The 14593-nt window shown below is 47.3% G+C and overlaps 1 protein-coding gene across 1 annotated transcript in view; it reads left to right on the plus strand.

Annotated features, from left to right (window-relative positions):
* The first annotated feature begins 273 nt into the window (after positions 1-273).
* The window catches only part of LOC117529227 (SH3 domain-binding protein 2-like), a 32417-nt gene continuing 18097 nt past the window's right edge, over positions 274-14593 (plus strand). The window contains 1 exon segment of the mRNA XM_034191957.1: positions 274-658. Within this exon segment, the coding sequence (XP_034047848.1) occupies positions 279-658 (380 nt within the window). The 5' untranslated portion in view covers positions 274-278.

The raw sequence follows: 14593 nt of genomic DNA on the forward strand, positions 1-14593 counted from the left end.
TTACTGTTGCAGCCTCGCAGCTTGGAAATTCCCCTGTCCTCATACTCAGGTCTTGTCTGTTCAATGTGTCCAAATTTGTGATTCATGCGTGCATGGGTGTTTCACACTTGGGGGGGGGGGGGGGGGGGGGGGGGGTGCACTGTGGTTTTCATCCAGCAGCCAATTATATAGTAAGTCTGAGGCAGCAGGAAGTCACATGCTACATGTATTAGCCAATGGGAAATTACAGGAAGAGGCCCCTTCAGGAAATGACTGGCGGGGTTTCAGACCACCAGTGAATGTTCTTATCAGCATCAGTAGCTGTCGTAGCTGTGCGTCTGTCCACTTATTCACTGTTTCATATTTTCAACTGCGATTCATCCTTCTTTCAGTTCATTTATTTTTGTTTTTTTTATGTTTTTTGGGGCGGTTTTCCTCCTAATCCAAATCTTCCTGCTCATCTTGAATCCGACTCCTTACGTTTTGACCTCCATCTATCACACTGTCTCTCCACCGTCTCTCAGGCCGCGTTGGTTGAAAAGTATGCTAAGATATTGTCCCATCCTGCCGCCATCATGTCCACTGACATGTCCGCCGCACCCTTGAGGAAGAAGCAGTCGTTTCCTCGGAGCCCCAAGCCAAGTGTCAGGATGTGTGTCCAGGAACAAAGGAGTATCCTGTAAGTTCAGATGTTCTGATGGTTCTGGTGCAGCGTGTTGGTGTCACTGGGTTTTATCACTTAAGGGAACTGGGAAGCTTTATGACCTGTTCCTGGAAACCTGTGAGGAAATAAAGGGATTCCTCATGTAGATTGCTTAATCTGGTTTCAGAAATCTGGTCTCTCTTAGTCAGTATCAGGGGTGCTTGAGATTTTTATTTATTTGAATATTTGATGGTGATTTATTTATATTATTTGACCTTTATTTAACCAGGTATTTTGATGGTCAGTATTTGAATTTAATTTGGTAAATTTTCTGTGTATTTTAAGATCTTGTTACTTTTATCCTCAAGTCAACTGTAACAAAAGCAAAACTTGCTTTATATAGAAATAAAGCAGGCTGAAGAACAAAACCAAAGCGTGGAGCAATGAATTACAACAATTTACAGCTATTGTTGCTTTGATACATTGTAATATTTCATATTTACTGTATATGTTGCTTCCAAAAACAGAACGTTTGAATTTATTTTAATGATCTGGACTCAAGGGGTACTATTTAGAGAAGATACCTCTAAAAAGACCTGAAACACCTTCTCTTATTTTTCTAGAGCTGCCCCTAAATCTTACACCATCTACTGCAGGTACATGTCCAAGAGTATTCGTTTAGTATTCGCTATGCATCAGTCGTCATCTTATTAGGTTGCCTCCCGGGTGGCGCTGGCAGCTTGGGGGGGTCATCTTTTCACATCATTATGGGGGCCTCAACTCCAGAAAGCTGTTGTGGTGCATGAGGGGTGTTGGTGGCCCTTGTGCCAGTGGATGGACCCAGCAGGGGCATTGGCCTGCTCTCTCTGTGGGGTTCTGGAAAACATTGGGGCTAAGGGTTTGTGTTACAGGACAACTTCACTCCTATGCACACGGGGGTCTTGGGTGCATGATTTTGTTGAGTGGCTAGTCTGTGGGCCCCGTGTTTGCGTTGGCAGTGCGGGGTAATGGTCCTGTCACGATGCATGTTCTCCCCCTGCAGGTGCATGCTGCTCTGTGAATGCTTGCTGTGGCTCCAGGGCCCTGTGGGGTGTCTGTGTATGTGCGTGTGTGTGTGTGTATCTCAGTTCACCATCCATGTGGCAAGTTTGTAACACCAACATTTACATTATCTCACCTCAGTCTTAAGCTTTCACATTTGGCACATAGATTCATAGCTTTCCACCAGAGGTGTCAAGTAACGAAGTACAAATACTTCGTTACTGTACTTAAGTACACTTTTTAGGTATCTATACTTTACTCCATTACTTATTTTTCTGCCTACTTCTGACTTCTACACATTACATTTTCACACAAGTATCTGTACTTTCTATTCCTTACATTTTTAAAACAAACAGCCTTGTTACTCTTGGCTTCAGTTTAATGTTTATATATATATATATATATATATATATATATATATATATATTTCACGTCATGTGCGCCTGTAATCAACTTTTCTGCAGCACGGCTTTGCTTTGAACCGTGAACCAAGCAGTGGTTCGCAGATTGAAGCAATGCTTCGACCATTGCTTCGTTTATTCTTTCTTTCTTTCGCTTAATTTCCCCCCGCTAAAATCCTAAAGAGCATACTTCTGTGAGTATTATTTACCTTTTCTATGTTAAACCGACCTGTTATGGTCTTCTGAAACAGTTGATAGATGTATTTTATAACTTAAAAACGGGAGCGACGCTAACGCGTTAGCATGTCTATGGCATTTTCAATGTTAAAAGTTAGCATTTAGCAATTGCAGCTCTCATCACGTTCAGGTGCATTTGTTTTCAAATTGTAATATTTCTTAAATTTATTTTTGTTTATATATTAATAATCTAATTATTATTATATACAATTCTAGAGAAAGAGGCAAAAAGAACCTGAATAGAAACACAACAGAAAATATAAAAGCAACTAACAATGAACATAAATAAATAAATACATACGTACATAAATGTTTCCTGTGAACACCTAGTGACTATTACACCTCCATTTCATCCCTGTCTTATTTAAGTTTAATGACCGTTTGTTTCAGTCAAACCATATTTTCAGTTTGTTAATTTCTTCAGTGATTTCCTCCAGAACTATCTGCCAAACTAGAAAACTGCTGCATCCTAGCTACTGGAATTAATTTGAATAAGGAAAGTTGTGGTTTTTTTTTTCCTTCACTAAATGGATGCTGCACTCACTGCAGTTTATTGTCTGGAATTGTCCCAGATTGAATTTCAGAGCTTCTAGAATTGAAACATTTTCGTGCAGGTGGTGTTGGGGGGTAATTTTGGGTTTTGGGTCTTGGGCCACATGTAGAACGAATCAGTTTTTAAATTAAGCTTTCAATTCATATAGTGGCATCTACCTTTTTTTTTTTTTTTTTTAAAGGTTACTTTATACTTTTATACTTTAAGTAGGTTTTGGAGCACATACTTTTTCACTTTTACTTGAGTAAAGAGGTCAAGTTGATACTTCAACTTTTACCAGAGTGTTTTTAAACTGCAGTATCTATACTTCTACTTAAGTAACAAATGTGTGTACTTTTGACACCACTGCTTTCCACATATACATACACACATACAGTACATTCAATGTCTTCTCAATATACACAGTCATTAAATCCTGACTATCGCCCTGGCTTCCTCCTTGGGTGGGCGTGGCCTGTCATTTATTTATGTTGTTGTTTTGCTCTCTTTTTACTGTCCTTGTTGGAGTCTTTGTTGGAGTCTTCCAATGACGCTGGAGGAGGTTATATTTTCGCAGAGGTGGGACGAAGTCACTGTCAAGTCATCCTCAAGTCATCAATCTGCAAGTCCTAAGTCAGCTTACAAACAACTGGTGGTCATTATGACTTGAGACTTGACTTGAGACTTTTCGCCCCTGTTTGTTTGTTTGTTTGTGAACAGCCTGGAGCCCATGATTTTTCATATATCCTTATGAAATTTTTACAGAGGATTCATATCCTGATAGGCAAGAACTGATTCAGTTTTAAAGTCATAGGTCAAAGCCAGGAAAAATCTTGGAAAATTTGAAAAATCCCTATCCTTTAACATTGAATACATTTTCAAAAATTCCTAACTCTGTCAAAAAAGATCTAATTTCTTTCATATTTGAAAGTGTTATGTAGGATGGTATCCTTTATTGACTGACAAAGTTTGATCCAGATCTGATCCAGATTACAGATTTTGTGGCAGTTTAAATTCAACATTAAAAACCTCTTTTAATGTATATTTTACATTATATCTTAATCAAACGTGACCCAAAAACTCTCATATTTGAAAGTGGGGTGCAGACTTGTATCATCAGACCTATTGCACCCTCATCTGGTAGGGGACTGAACTACACATGAGTGCAAATGGGATATAGGCTCGTCACAGAGTTGCGGTTCTCCCATTATGATGCTATAACCTATTTGAATGCATGGAGGCAGCTCTGTTCTTTTATTAAACTACGTATGTTAGCATGCCAGCAGCTCCACCTCATTATCCAGATCTATGCTCTTTCCGTACATCTCATACAGAAAATACTCAAAACATCATTGAGGCAGTTAATCATATAAATGACCAACAGATTTATCTGTAATAAAAGTAAAGTTAAATCCCTACAATAATCTGACCAGCCCTTACTTTTGTCAGCATTTGTGTAAAAAGAAACAGAAAGAAAAGTCGGCATTTACAGGAAAGGTTCTTGGTTTTGACTGCCGGGAGAGGAAGGAAGTCTGACATTTGGCATATTTTTACCTTTTCTTGTTCTCTTTCTGTCCAGATTTTTTTTTCATCACTCACTCTGATATCTTTGCATTTTTAAGAGACGTTACACAACTTGATGTCAGAAAAGTAAACAGTGAACATCACTGTGTGACAACAGGTTCCTGTTGCCGTATTTGGCTGTGTAGAAGTCACAAGCAGAGAAAGAGGACCTTACTATTTCTGTTCTTTGGGGCTCTGTGCTGCAAGTGGACATTTGTCTCTCTGACAACTTAACCATCGTTTTCATTTAACAAAACAAATTAACAAAAACACATTTTGCAAAACATATTAACAAAACTGAAAACACTAACAAAAATTTTTTACAAAGTATATTAACAAAACCAAAAACACATTTTACAAATCACATTAACAAAAGTACACTGTTGGGAAAGTGTAGGAACACGGACCCACAACAGGGGGCGCAAATGAACGGACAATGGAGTAAGTCAAATAACAACGCTTTACTGTTGTGAATGTGCACAACGAATACAACCAATCACAGAAATGGACAACAGTCAATTTACAAAAGTGTCGTGTGGGCAGGCTCGAAGATAGGAGACGCCTCTCCAAGGTAAGACCGGTACCACACGGCTTCCTCCGCCACAGGACCCCGGGTATACTGGAGCCGCCAAGTCCCGAACTCCCAGGTGGCCACTGCCTCCGCGTGTCGGACCTGGTACTGCTGGCGAGGAACAAAAACACAATTAAAGGTGGGCGCGTTTGCACCCAGTAATCCACACGGCAGGAAAGCTACCTCCACCTCTCGTTGGAAAAAAAGGTCTGTTATCACTCACAAAAGTCACAAAAGGTTACTGTCAAGCAGTCAGCTGAGAATATTACCTTCCAGGTAGAACGATATCTCGGCAATGAGGTGGAGATGCCGTCCTGCTGATATACCCCACTGATGATTGCCGTCAGCTGTCTCAGGTGATGGGTGACAGCTGTCACCGAGGCTGCTCCCGTGAGGCGGCGGCGCCCTCTGGTGCCTGGAGCCCGCACTCCAGGCAGGGCGCCCTCTGGTGGTGGTGGGCCAGCAGTACCTCCTCTTCAGCGGCCCACACAACAGGACCCCCCCCTCAACGGGCGCCTCCTGGCGCCCGACCGGGCTCGTCCGGGTGGCGACGGTAGAAGTCGGCCAGGAGGGCCGGGTCCAGGATGAAGCTCCTCTTCACCCAGGAGCGTTCTTCAGGGCCGTACCCCTCCCAGTCCACCAGATATTGAAAGCCCCGGCCCATCCGTCGGACGTCCAACAACCGGCGCACTGTCCAAGCCGGCTCGCCATCGATGATCCGGGCAGGAGGTGGCGCCGGACCGGGTGTACAGAGGGGCGAGGTGTGATGGGGCTTGATTTTCGACACATGGAACACTGGATGGATCCGCAGTGAGGCTGGAAGCTGAAGCCTCACTGCGGCGGGATTGATGACCTTGAGGATTTTAAACGGTCCTATGTACCTGTCCTGTAGTTTGGGGGAGGCCACTTGTAGTGGGATGTCCTTTGTGGACAACCACACTTCCTGCCCGGGGCGATACGTAGGGGCCGGGGTCCGCCGCCGGTCTGCATGGGTCTTCGCCCTCATCCGGGCCCTCAGCAAAGCAGAACGGGCGGCACGCCACACCCGACGGCACCTCCGCAGGTGGGCCTGGACCGAGGGCACACCGACCTCTCCCTCAACCACCGGGAACAACGGGGGCTGATACCCCAAACACACCTCAAAGGGGGAGAGGCCGGTGGCTGATGACACTTGACTGTTGTGGGCGTACTCGATCCAGGCCAGATGAGTACTCCAGGCCGCCGGGTGCGCGGCTGTCACACAACGCAGTGTTTGCTCCATTTCTTGATTGGCCCGCTCTGCTTGCCCGTTGGTCTGGGGGTGATACCCGGACGAGAGACTGACCGTGGCCCCCAGCTCCCGGCAAAAGCTCCTCCAGACATGCGAGGAGAACTGGGGACCGCGATCGGAGACGATGTCTGATGGTATCCCATGCAGGCGGACGACGTGGTGGACCAGGAGGTCCGCTGTCTCCTGGGCCGTTGGGAGCTTCGGGAGGGCCACGAAGTGGGCCGCCTTGGAGAATCGGTCCACTATCGTGAGGATCACGGTGTTGCCCTGGGACGGCGGGAGGCCCGTGACAAAATCCAGGCCGATGTGGGACCGGGGCGAAGAGGCACGGGCAGCGGCTGTAGCAGTCCCGGAGCCTTGCGATGGTCGGCCTTGCCCCTGGCACAGGTGGTACAGGCCTGGATGTAGTCCCGGACGTCGGCCTCCAGGGACGCCCACCAGAAGCGCTGCCGGACAACTGCCACGGTTCTTCGCACCCCTGGATGACAGGAGAGCTTGGAGCCGTGACAGAAGTCCAGGACTGCAGCCCTAGCCTCTGGTGGGACGTACAGTCTGTTCTTTGGTCCAGTCCCGGGGTCCGGGCTCCGTGCCAGGGCCTCCCGGACGGTTCTCTCTACGTCCCAGGTGAGGGTGGCCACGATAGTGGACTCCGGGATGATGGGTTCCGGTGGATCCGACAACTCCGCTTTGACCTTGTCTTCGTGTACCCGGGACAAGGCATCCGACTTCTGGTTCTTGGTCCCGGGCCGGTAGGTGATGCGGAAGTCAAAACGGCCGAAGAACAGTGACCAGCGGGCTTGCCTGGGATTCAGCCGCTTGGCGGTCCTGATATATTCCAGGTTCCGGTGGTCAGTGAAAACCGTGAACGGCACGGACGTTCCCTCCAACAGGTGTCTCCACTCTTCAAGAGCCTCTTTCACCGCTAGGAGTTCTCGGTTGCCGACGTCATAGTTCCGTTCAGCCGGGGTCAACCTGCGGGAAAAATAGGCACACGGATGAAGGACCTTATCGGTCTTCCCACTCTGGGACAGCACAGCTCCTATCCCTGAGTCCGAGGCGTCCACTTCAACCACTAACTGGCGGCTAGGATCGGGCTGCACCAGAACGGGTGCAGACGAGAAGCGCCGTTTCAACTCCTTGAACGCAGCATCGCAACGATCCGACCAGGTGAAGGGGACTTTTGGTGAGGTCAGGGCTGTCAGGGGGCTAGCAACCTGGCTGTAGCCCTTAATGAACCTCCTGTAGAAATTCGCAAAGCCGAGGAACTGTTGCAGCTTCCTACGGCTTGTGGGTTGGGGCCAGTCTCTCACCGCTGCAACCTTGGCCGGATCAGGAGCGACGGAGTCGGGGGAGATGATGAACCCCAGGAAGGACAAAGAGGTGCGGTGAAACTCACACTTCTCGCCCTTAACAAACAGCCGGTTCTCCAATAACCGCTGCAGGACCTGATGTACATGTCGGACATGGGTCTCAGGATCCGGAGAAAAGATGAGTATGTCGTCTAAATATACGAAGACGAATCGGTGCAGGAAGTCCCGCAAGACATCATTAACCAATGCTTGGAACGTCGCGGGAGCATTTGTAAGACCGAACGGCATGACCAGGTACTCAAAATGACCTAACGGGGTGTTAAATGCCGTCTTCCACTCGTCTCCCTTCCGGATCCGAACCAGGTGATACGCATTCCTAAGATCAAGCTTGGTGAATATCTTGGCTCCATGCAGGGGCGTGAACACCGAATCCAACAAGGGTAAGGGGTATCGGTTACGAACCGTGATTTCGTTCAGCCCCCTGTAATCAATGCATGGACGTAATCCGCCATCCTTTTTCCCCACAAAAAAGAAACCCGCACCCATCGGGGAGGTGGAATTCCGGATCAACCCGGCAGCCAAAGAGTCCCGGATGTAGGTCTCCATTGATTCGCGTTCAGGTCGTGAGAGGTTGTACAGCCTGCTGGATGGGAACTCAACGCCTGGAACCAAATCAATGGCACAATCATACGGGCGGTGCGGGGGAAGGGTGAGTGCCAGATCCTTGCTGAACACCTCCGCAAGGTCATGGTACTGCACCGGCACCGTCCCTAGATTGGGCGGGGCTCTGACCTCCTCCCTGGCCTGGGAACCGGGAGGAACCGAGGAACCTAAACATACCCGATGGCAGGTCTCGCTCCACTGGACCAGTACCCCGGACGGCCAATCGATCCGGGGATTGTGCTTCAACATCCAGGGAAAACCTAAAATCACACGGGAGGTGGCCGGAGTTACAAAAAACTCGATCTCCTCCCGGTGATTCCCCGACACCACCAGAGTTACTGGTGGTGTCTTGTGGGTGATTGGAGGGAGTAGGGAGCCATCTAGTGCCCGTACCTGCACAGGCGAGGTAAGCGCCACCAGAGGGAACCCTATCTCCCTGGCCCATTTGCTATCAAGCAAATTCCCTTCTGAGCCCGTGTCCACCAGTGCTGGGGCCTTCAGGGTTAAATCCTCATAAAGGATTGTAACTGGGAGTCGTGTGGCGATGTGGGTGTGTCCCACGTGAACGTCTCGGCCCCCCCCTAGCCCAGTGTCTAGGGGCGGGCGTTGGTGTTTAACCGTTCGGGGCAGTCTCGTACCTGATGCTCAATCGAGCCACAAACAAAACACGCTCCGCGGGCCAGCCTCCTTTGTGTGACCGGTGCCCTAAATGTTGCCCTACTCGTGTCCATAGCTTCGTCAGCAGGGGGAGCTGTGATCGCACGGAGCGCAGGGGCCGTGGAGCGTGGGGAGGGCGGAACGCGGTCGGAACCGGAAGGGAGAGGGACGACGCGTGCCTGGCCACGCCCTTCGTCTCGTTCCCGACGGCGCTCATTTAACCGATTGTCTAATCGTATGACAAGATCGATAAGCCCATCCAAATCCCGCGGTTCGTCCTTAGCCACCAGGTGCTCCTTGAGGACCAATGACAGTCCGTTTACGAAGGCGGCGCGGAGGGCAGTGTTATTCCAGCCGGACCTCGCAGCCGCGATGCGGAAGTCGACTGCATAGGCAGCTGCGCTCCGGCGCCCCTGTCTCTTTGACAGCAGCACGGCTGAAGCGGTCTCTCCTCTATTAGGGTGATCGAACACTGTTCTGAGCTCCCTCACAAACCCATCATATGTCTGAAGGAGCCGTGACTTTTGCTCCCAGAGCGCTGTAGCCCAAGCGCGTGCCTCACCACGAAGCAGATTTATCACATAAGCTACCTTGCTAGCGTCGGTCGCGTACATGACGGGACGCTGTGCGAAGACGAGCGAACACTGCATAAGGAAATCCGCGCACGTCTCCACACAGCCTCCGTACGGCTCTGGGGGGCTTATGTATGCTTCAGAGGATGGTGGGGGGGGGTCGTTGGACAACCAGTGGAACGTCGCTGTCACGCACAGGGTCTACGGGAGGGAGAGCCGCAGCGGCGCCCGGAGGGCGCGCTTCCACCTGCGCGGCGAGAGCCTCCACCCTGCGGTTCAGGAGGGCGTTCTGCTCGGCCATCGATTCTAACCGAGTCGTGAAAGCGGTGAGGATCCGCTGCAACTCACCGATTACCCCTCCTGCGGACGCCTGTGCGCCTTGTTCTTCCATTGGCCGTTCAACAGCCGGTTGACGCCCCTCGGGATCCATGACGCTGGCCGAGATATCCTGTTGGGAAAGTGTAGGAACACGGACCCACAACAGGGGGCGCAAATGAACGGACAATGGAGTAAGTCAAATAACAACGCTTTACTGTTGTGAATGTGCACAACGAATACAACCAATCACAGAAATGGACAACAGTCAATTTACGAAAGTGTCGTGTGGGCAGGCTCGAAGATAGGAGACGCCTCTCCAAGGTAAGACCGGTACCACACGGCTTCCTCCGCCACAGGACCCCGGGTATACTGGAGCCGCCAAGTCCCGAACTCCCAGGTGGCCACTGCCTCCGCGTGTCGGACCTGGTACTGCTGGCGAGGAACAAAAACACAATTAAAGGTGGGCGCGTTTGCACCCAGTAATCCACACGGCAGGAAAGCTACCTCCACCTCTCGTTGGAAAAAAAGGTCTGTTATCACTCACAAAAGTCACAAAAGGTTACTGTCAAGCAGTCAGCTGAGACTTCCAGGTAGAACGATATCTCGGCAATGAGGTGGAGATGCCGTCCTGCTGATATACCCCACTGATGATTGCCGTCAGCTGTCTCAGGTGATGGGTGACAGCTGTCACCGAGGCTGCTCCCGTGAGGCGGCGGCGCCCTCTGGTGCCTGGAGCCCGCACTCCAGGCAGGGCGCCCTCTGGTGGTGGTGGGCCAGCAGTACCTCCTCTTCAGCGGCCCACACAACATACACTTTACAAAACACATTTACAAAAATACATTTACAAAACACATTCAAAAAAGCAAAAACACATTTTAGAAAATACAGTAACAAAATGACAGCACAACATAGAAAATACTTGAACAAAACTGGACACGATATTTTAGAAAGCACATTAACAAAATCCTGCCACATTTTTTAAAAAGCATGAACAAATCTGAATAATTCTTAACAAAACCAAGCATACAAAATATTAAAGACATTTTGGTAAACATTAGAAAATGCACTAACAAAACTTGGCAGATATTTTAGAAACTGCATTAAAGAAATCAAAATGCTTCACTGTAGAAAGTGCATTAACCAAAATAATTTTTTTTTAAATAAATTCATATACCTGAAAACATATTTTTTTTTAAAAAGTAACTATTACAAAACCAAAACTTTAAGCCTAAAAAAGAGCCAAGAGTAAACTTGTGAAAATTAAACACGGCATTGAAAACATAAACTTATTTTACATATACATTAGCAATAGTAAAAACAAAAGGACAAATAACAGATATCCTGTGCATTATTTACACGTAGCACTTGTACATTACAAAAACAAAGAGAAATCATATGCATTTAGCACTTGTATACAGTAAGCCTACGTAAAAAGAAAGTACAAAAATATACATGGAATACAAGGCCAAAAACAGACTAACCCTCCATTAAAATACTACAGTACATTGACCCAGTGATGTACTGAAACATGTATTTACTTACAGTATACTGTGGTATAGTATAGTCATACAGCAATTCCTGTCAACATTTACATACTATAATGTCAGAAAAGGTAATTATCTGTTCTCTTCTCTAAATCTTGGGATTCTGGTGGACACAGTGAATCTACTGATGTTTGGTTGGACCCTTTGTCCGGCCTCCCTCATGCTCATATCATGGACAAGAACATGGTCAATCATAGTAGCTCTGATTTCATCAGATATTATTGTTCTTTGTCTTCGATGACCACTTCGACCACCTCGACCACCTCTCACACAAACTCCTCCTCTCAGATTTCTATCCATTGTAGTGCCTCACAAACCACTGCTCTCTGAACTGCCTTATATACTCAACAAAAATATAAACGCAACACTTTTGGTTTTGCTCCCATTTTGTATGAGATGAACTCAAACATCTAAAACTTTTTCCACATACACAATATCACCATTTCCCTCAAATATTGTTCACAAACCAGTCTAAATCTGTGACAGTGAGCACTTCTCCTTTGCTGAGATAATCCATCCCACCTCACAGGTGTGCCATATCAAGATGCTGATTAGACGCCATGATTAGTGCACAGGTGTGCCTTAGACTGCCCACAATAAAAGGCCACTCTGAAAGGTGCAGTTTTGTTTTATTGGGGGGGATACCAGTCAGTATCTGGTGTGACCACCATTTGCCTCATGCAGTGCAACACATCTCCTTCGCATCATCCGTGAAGAGAACACCTCTCCAACGTGCCAAATGCCAGCGAATGTGAGCTTTTGCCCACTCAAGTCGGTTACGATGACGAACTGGAGTCAGGTCGAGACCCCGATGAGGACGACGAGCATGCAGATGAGCTTCCCTGAGACGGTTTCTGACAGTTTGTGCAGAAATTCTTTGGTTATGCAAACCGATTGTTTCAGCAGCTGTCCGAGTGGCTGGTCTCAGACAATCTTGGAGGTGAACATGCTGGATGTGGAGGTCCTGGGCTGGTGTGGTTACACATGGTCTACGGTTGTGAGGCTGGTTGGATGTACTGCCAAATTCTCTGAAACGCCTTTGGAGACGGCTTATGGTAGAGAAATGAACATTCAATACACGAGCAACAGCTCTGGTTGACATTCCTGCTGTCAGCATGCCAATTGCACGCTCCCTCAAATTTTGCAACATCTGTGGCATTGTGCTGTGTGATAAAACTGCACCTTTCAGAGTGGCCTTTTATTGTGGGCAGTCTAAGGCACACCTGTGCACTAATCATGGTGTCTAATCAGCATCTTGATATGGCACACCTGTGAGGTGGGATGGATTATCTCAGCAAAGGAGAAGTGCTCACTATCACAGATTTAGACTGATTTGTGAACAATATTTGAGGGAAATGGTGATATTGTGTATGTGGAAAAAGTTTTAGATCTTTGAGTTCATCTCATACAAAATGGGAGCAAAACCAAAAGTGTTGCGTTTATATTTTTGTTGTTCAGGGGCAAAACCCTGTATCTCCACCAGACCACTCTTGTTTTACATAAGGATATTTACCTGATGGAAGTTGTACATCTCCATGAATCATTCTTTCTTGTTATGAAATGGTTATGGATGGTGCACTGAACAAACTAGCAGAATCTCAAAAATCAACCTTTATTCAGAAATGTGTTAATTAGCAACCGTTAATATATTTGGCTGCAAAACCTGGTATCTCCACCTTCAGTTTGTTTGCAAAACTCAGTAAATCCATCACTTTAATGTACACTAATGCTGCGTTTACTCATAGGCAGTATGCATTATGAATGTCGTATTTGCGTCATTCTTGGCACATTCCTGACATTCTTAATGTGGCTTAACGCATCTGAATAAGTTTCTTAATAGTGCGTTGGTGCGTGATTTTCGTGGAGCATGTTCTTGGCTGTCAAAAAATCTTCCACGAATGTCACATACCACCCTCATTTTGTCTCATGTCGTGGAGGTCGCAATTGAGCATGTTAATCCGTCTTGATTAGTGGTGATCCTTAATAGAGCGTGACAGTGTTCTCTGACGTGCGCACAAGTAAACCCTGCTGCACTGCATTCAGTCTCATTGCTGCAAAGAAGGACGCCAAGTCGGCTAAAAGTTTAATTCTAGTGCTCCTCAGCGTGCTCCTGCAGGTGTTCCACCTGCTGCTGCGCCTGATGTTTGGGGAAAACGAACGAGATGAGAGCTGCGTGAAGCCACACATCTGGCCCAACTAAGCACGCAGTCACAAAGTTCTTCTGGTGTGGATTTAAAGGAGCAAACTGGTGTGATCTGAATTGTTCATCAGCTGATGAATGAATATGGGTGTGTGTGGAGACAATTCGCCGCATTCACAACATGACAGAACTTAATGATGCGCAACAGCGCGGAACATTATTCTTAACCGTGCATAATGGTTCCTGATAATGCTCCACCAACATGTTACATTAATCAGAACACGTGGTAACAGGCTGCAGCATTTCCTTAGGACAACTGACGCTTCCGCCTCAAATCATCACATTCATGATCAGCAGCCAAGAATGTATACTTCGTGGCATTCGTGACGTGCCATCGTTATGTGTAAACGCAGCATTAGAGAAGCTGTCGTGGGCATCGCAATATTTGCGTCACGTGACCGAGATACATGCCAGTGTGTGGTGCGCTGTTCACTATGTGGTTTTGCACACAAACTAGGATGGCACTTATGAGGGTCTGCATACAGACCACATCTTGACTTGCATTTACCATAGGATTTATGGGGTATTGCAGCAGAACTGATTTTGTTATCGTATACGAGCCTCGGTAAGCTTTCACTTGTAATAAAGTAAGTCCCTTCGGCTGCTCCCTTGTTCGCACTCTGGGTCGCCACAGCAAATCCAAGGTGGATGTGCATGTTGATTTGGCACAGGTTTTACGCCGGATGCCCTTCCTGACGCAACTCCACATTACATGGAGAAATGTGGCAGAGGTGGGATTTGAACCCAGAACCTTCCGAACTGAAACCAAGCGCATTAACCACTTGGCCACCACCCCTGCTCAAGCTTTCACTTGTAATGGTTATCTCATTTTCCATGAGCGTGGCGTTTACAGGATTTTGCGTCTGAACTCTTCATATGTTCCATCACATCACTGGCCACAAGTATGATCAATTTTGAGTTGTTGTGTTCATCCGGTCACACCAGTGCTTTAACTGTGATTGACTTTTGCCACCTGTGGTCACCATTATGCAACACAGGTGCATCACAATGAAAATATGTTGGTAAGTTGTGTCTAAACAGGTGAAAAGTGCTTATGGTTTTGCCAAAAGAGTGACTGTTTCAATGAGTGGG

The sequence above is a fragment of the Thalassophryne amazonica genome, chromosome 17 (assembly GCF_902500255.1).
Source record: "Thalassophryne amazonica chromosome 17, fThaAma1.1, whole genome shotgun sequence".
Lineage (NCBI taxonomy): Eukaryota > Metazoa > Chordata > Actinopteri > Batrachoidiformes > Batrachoididae > Thalassophryne > Thalassophryne amazonica.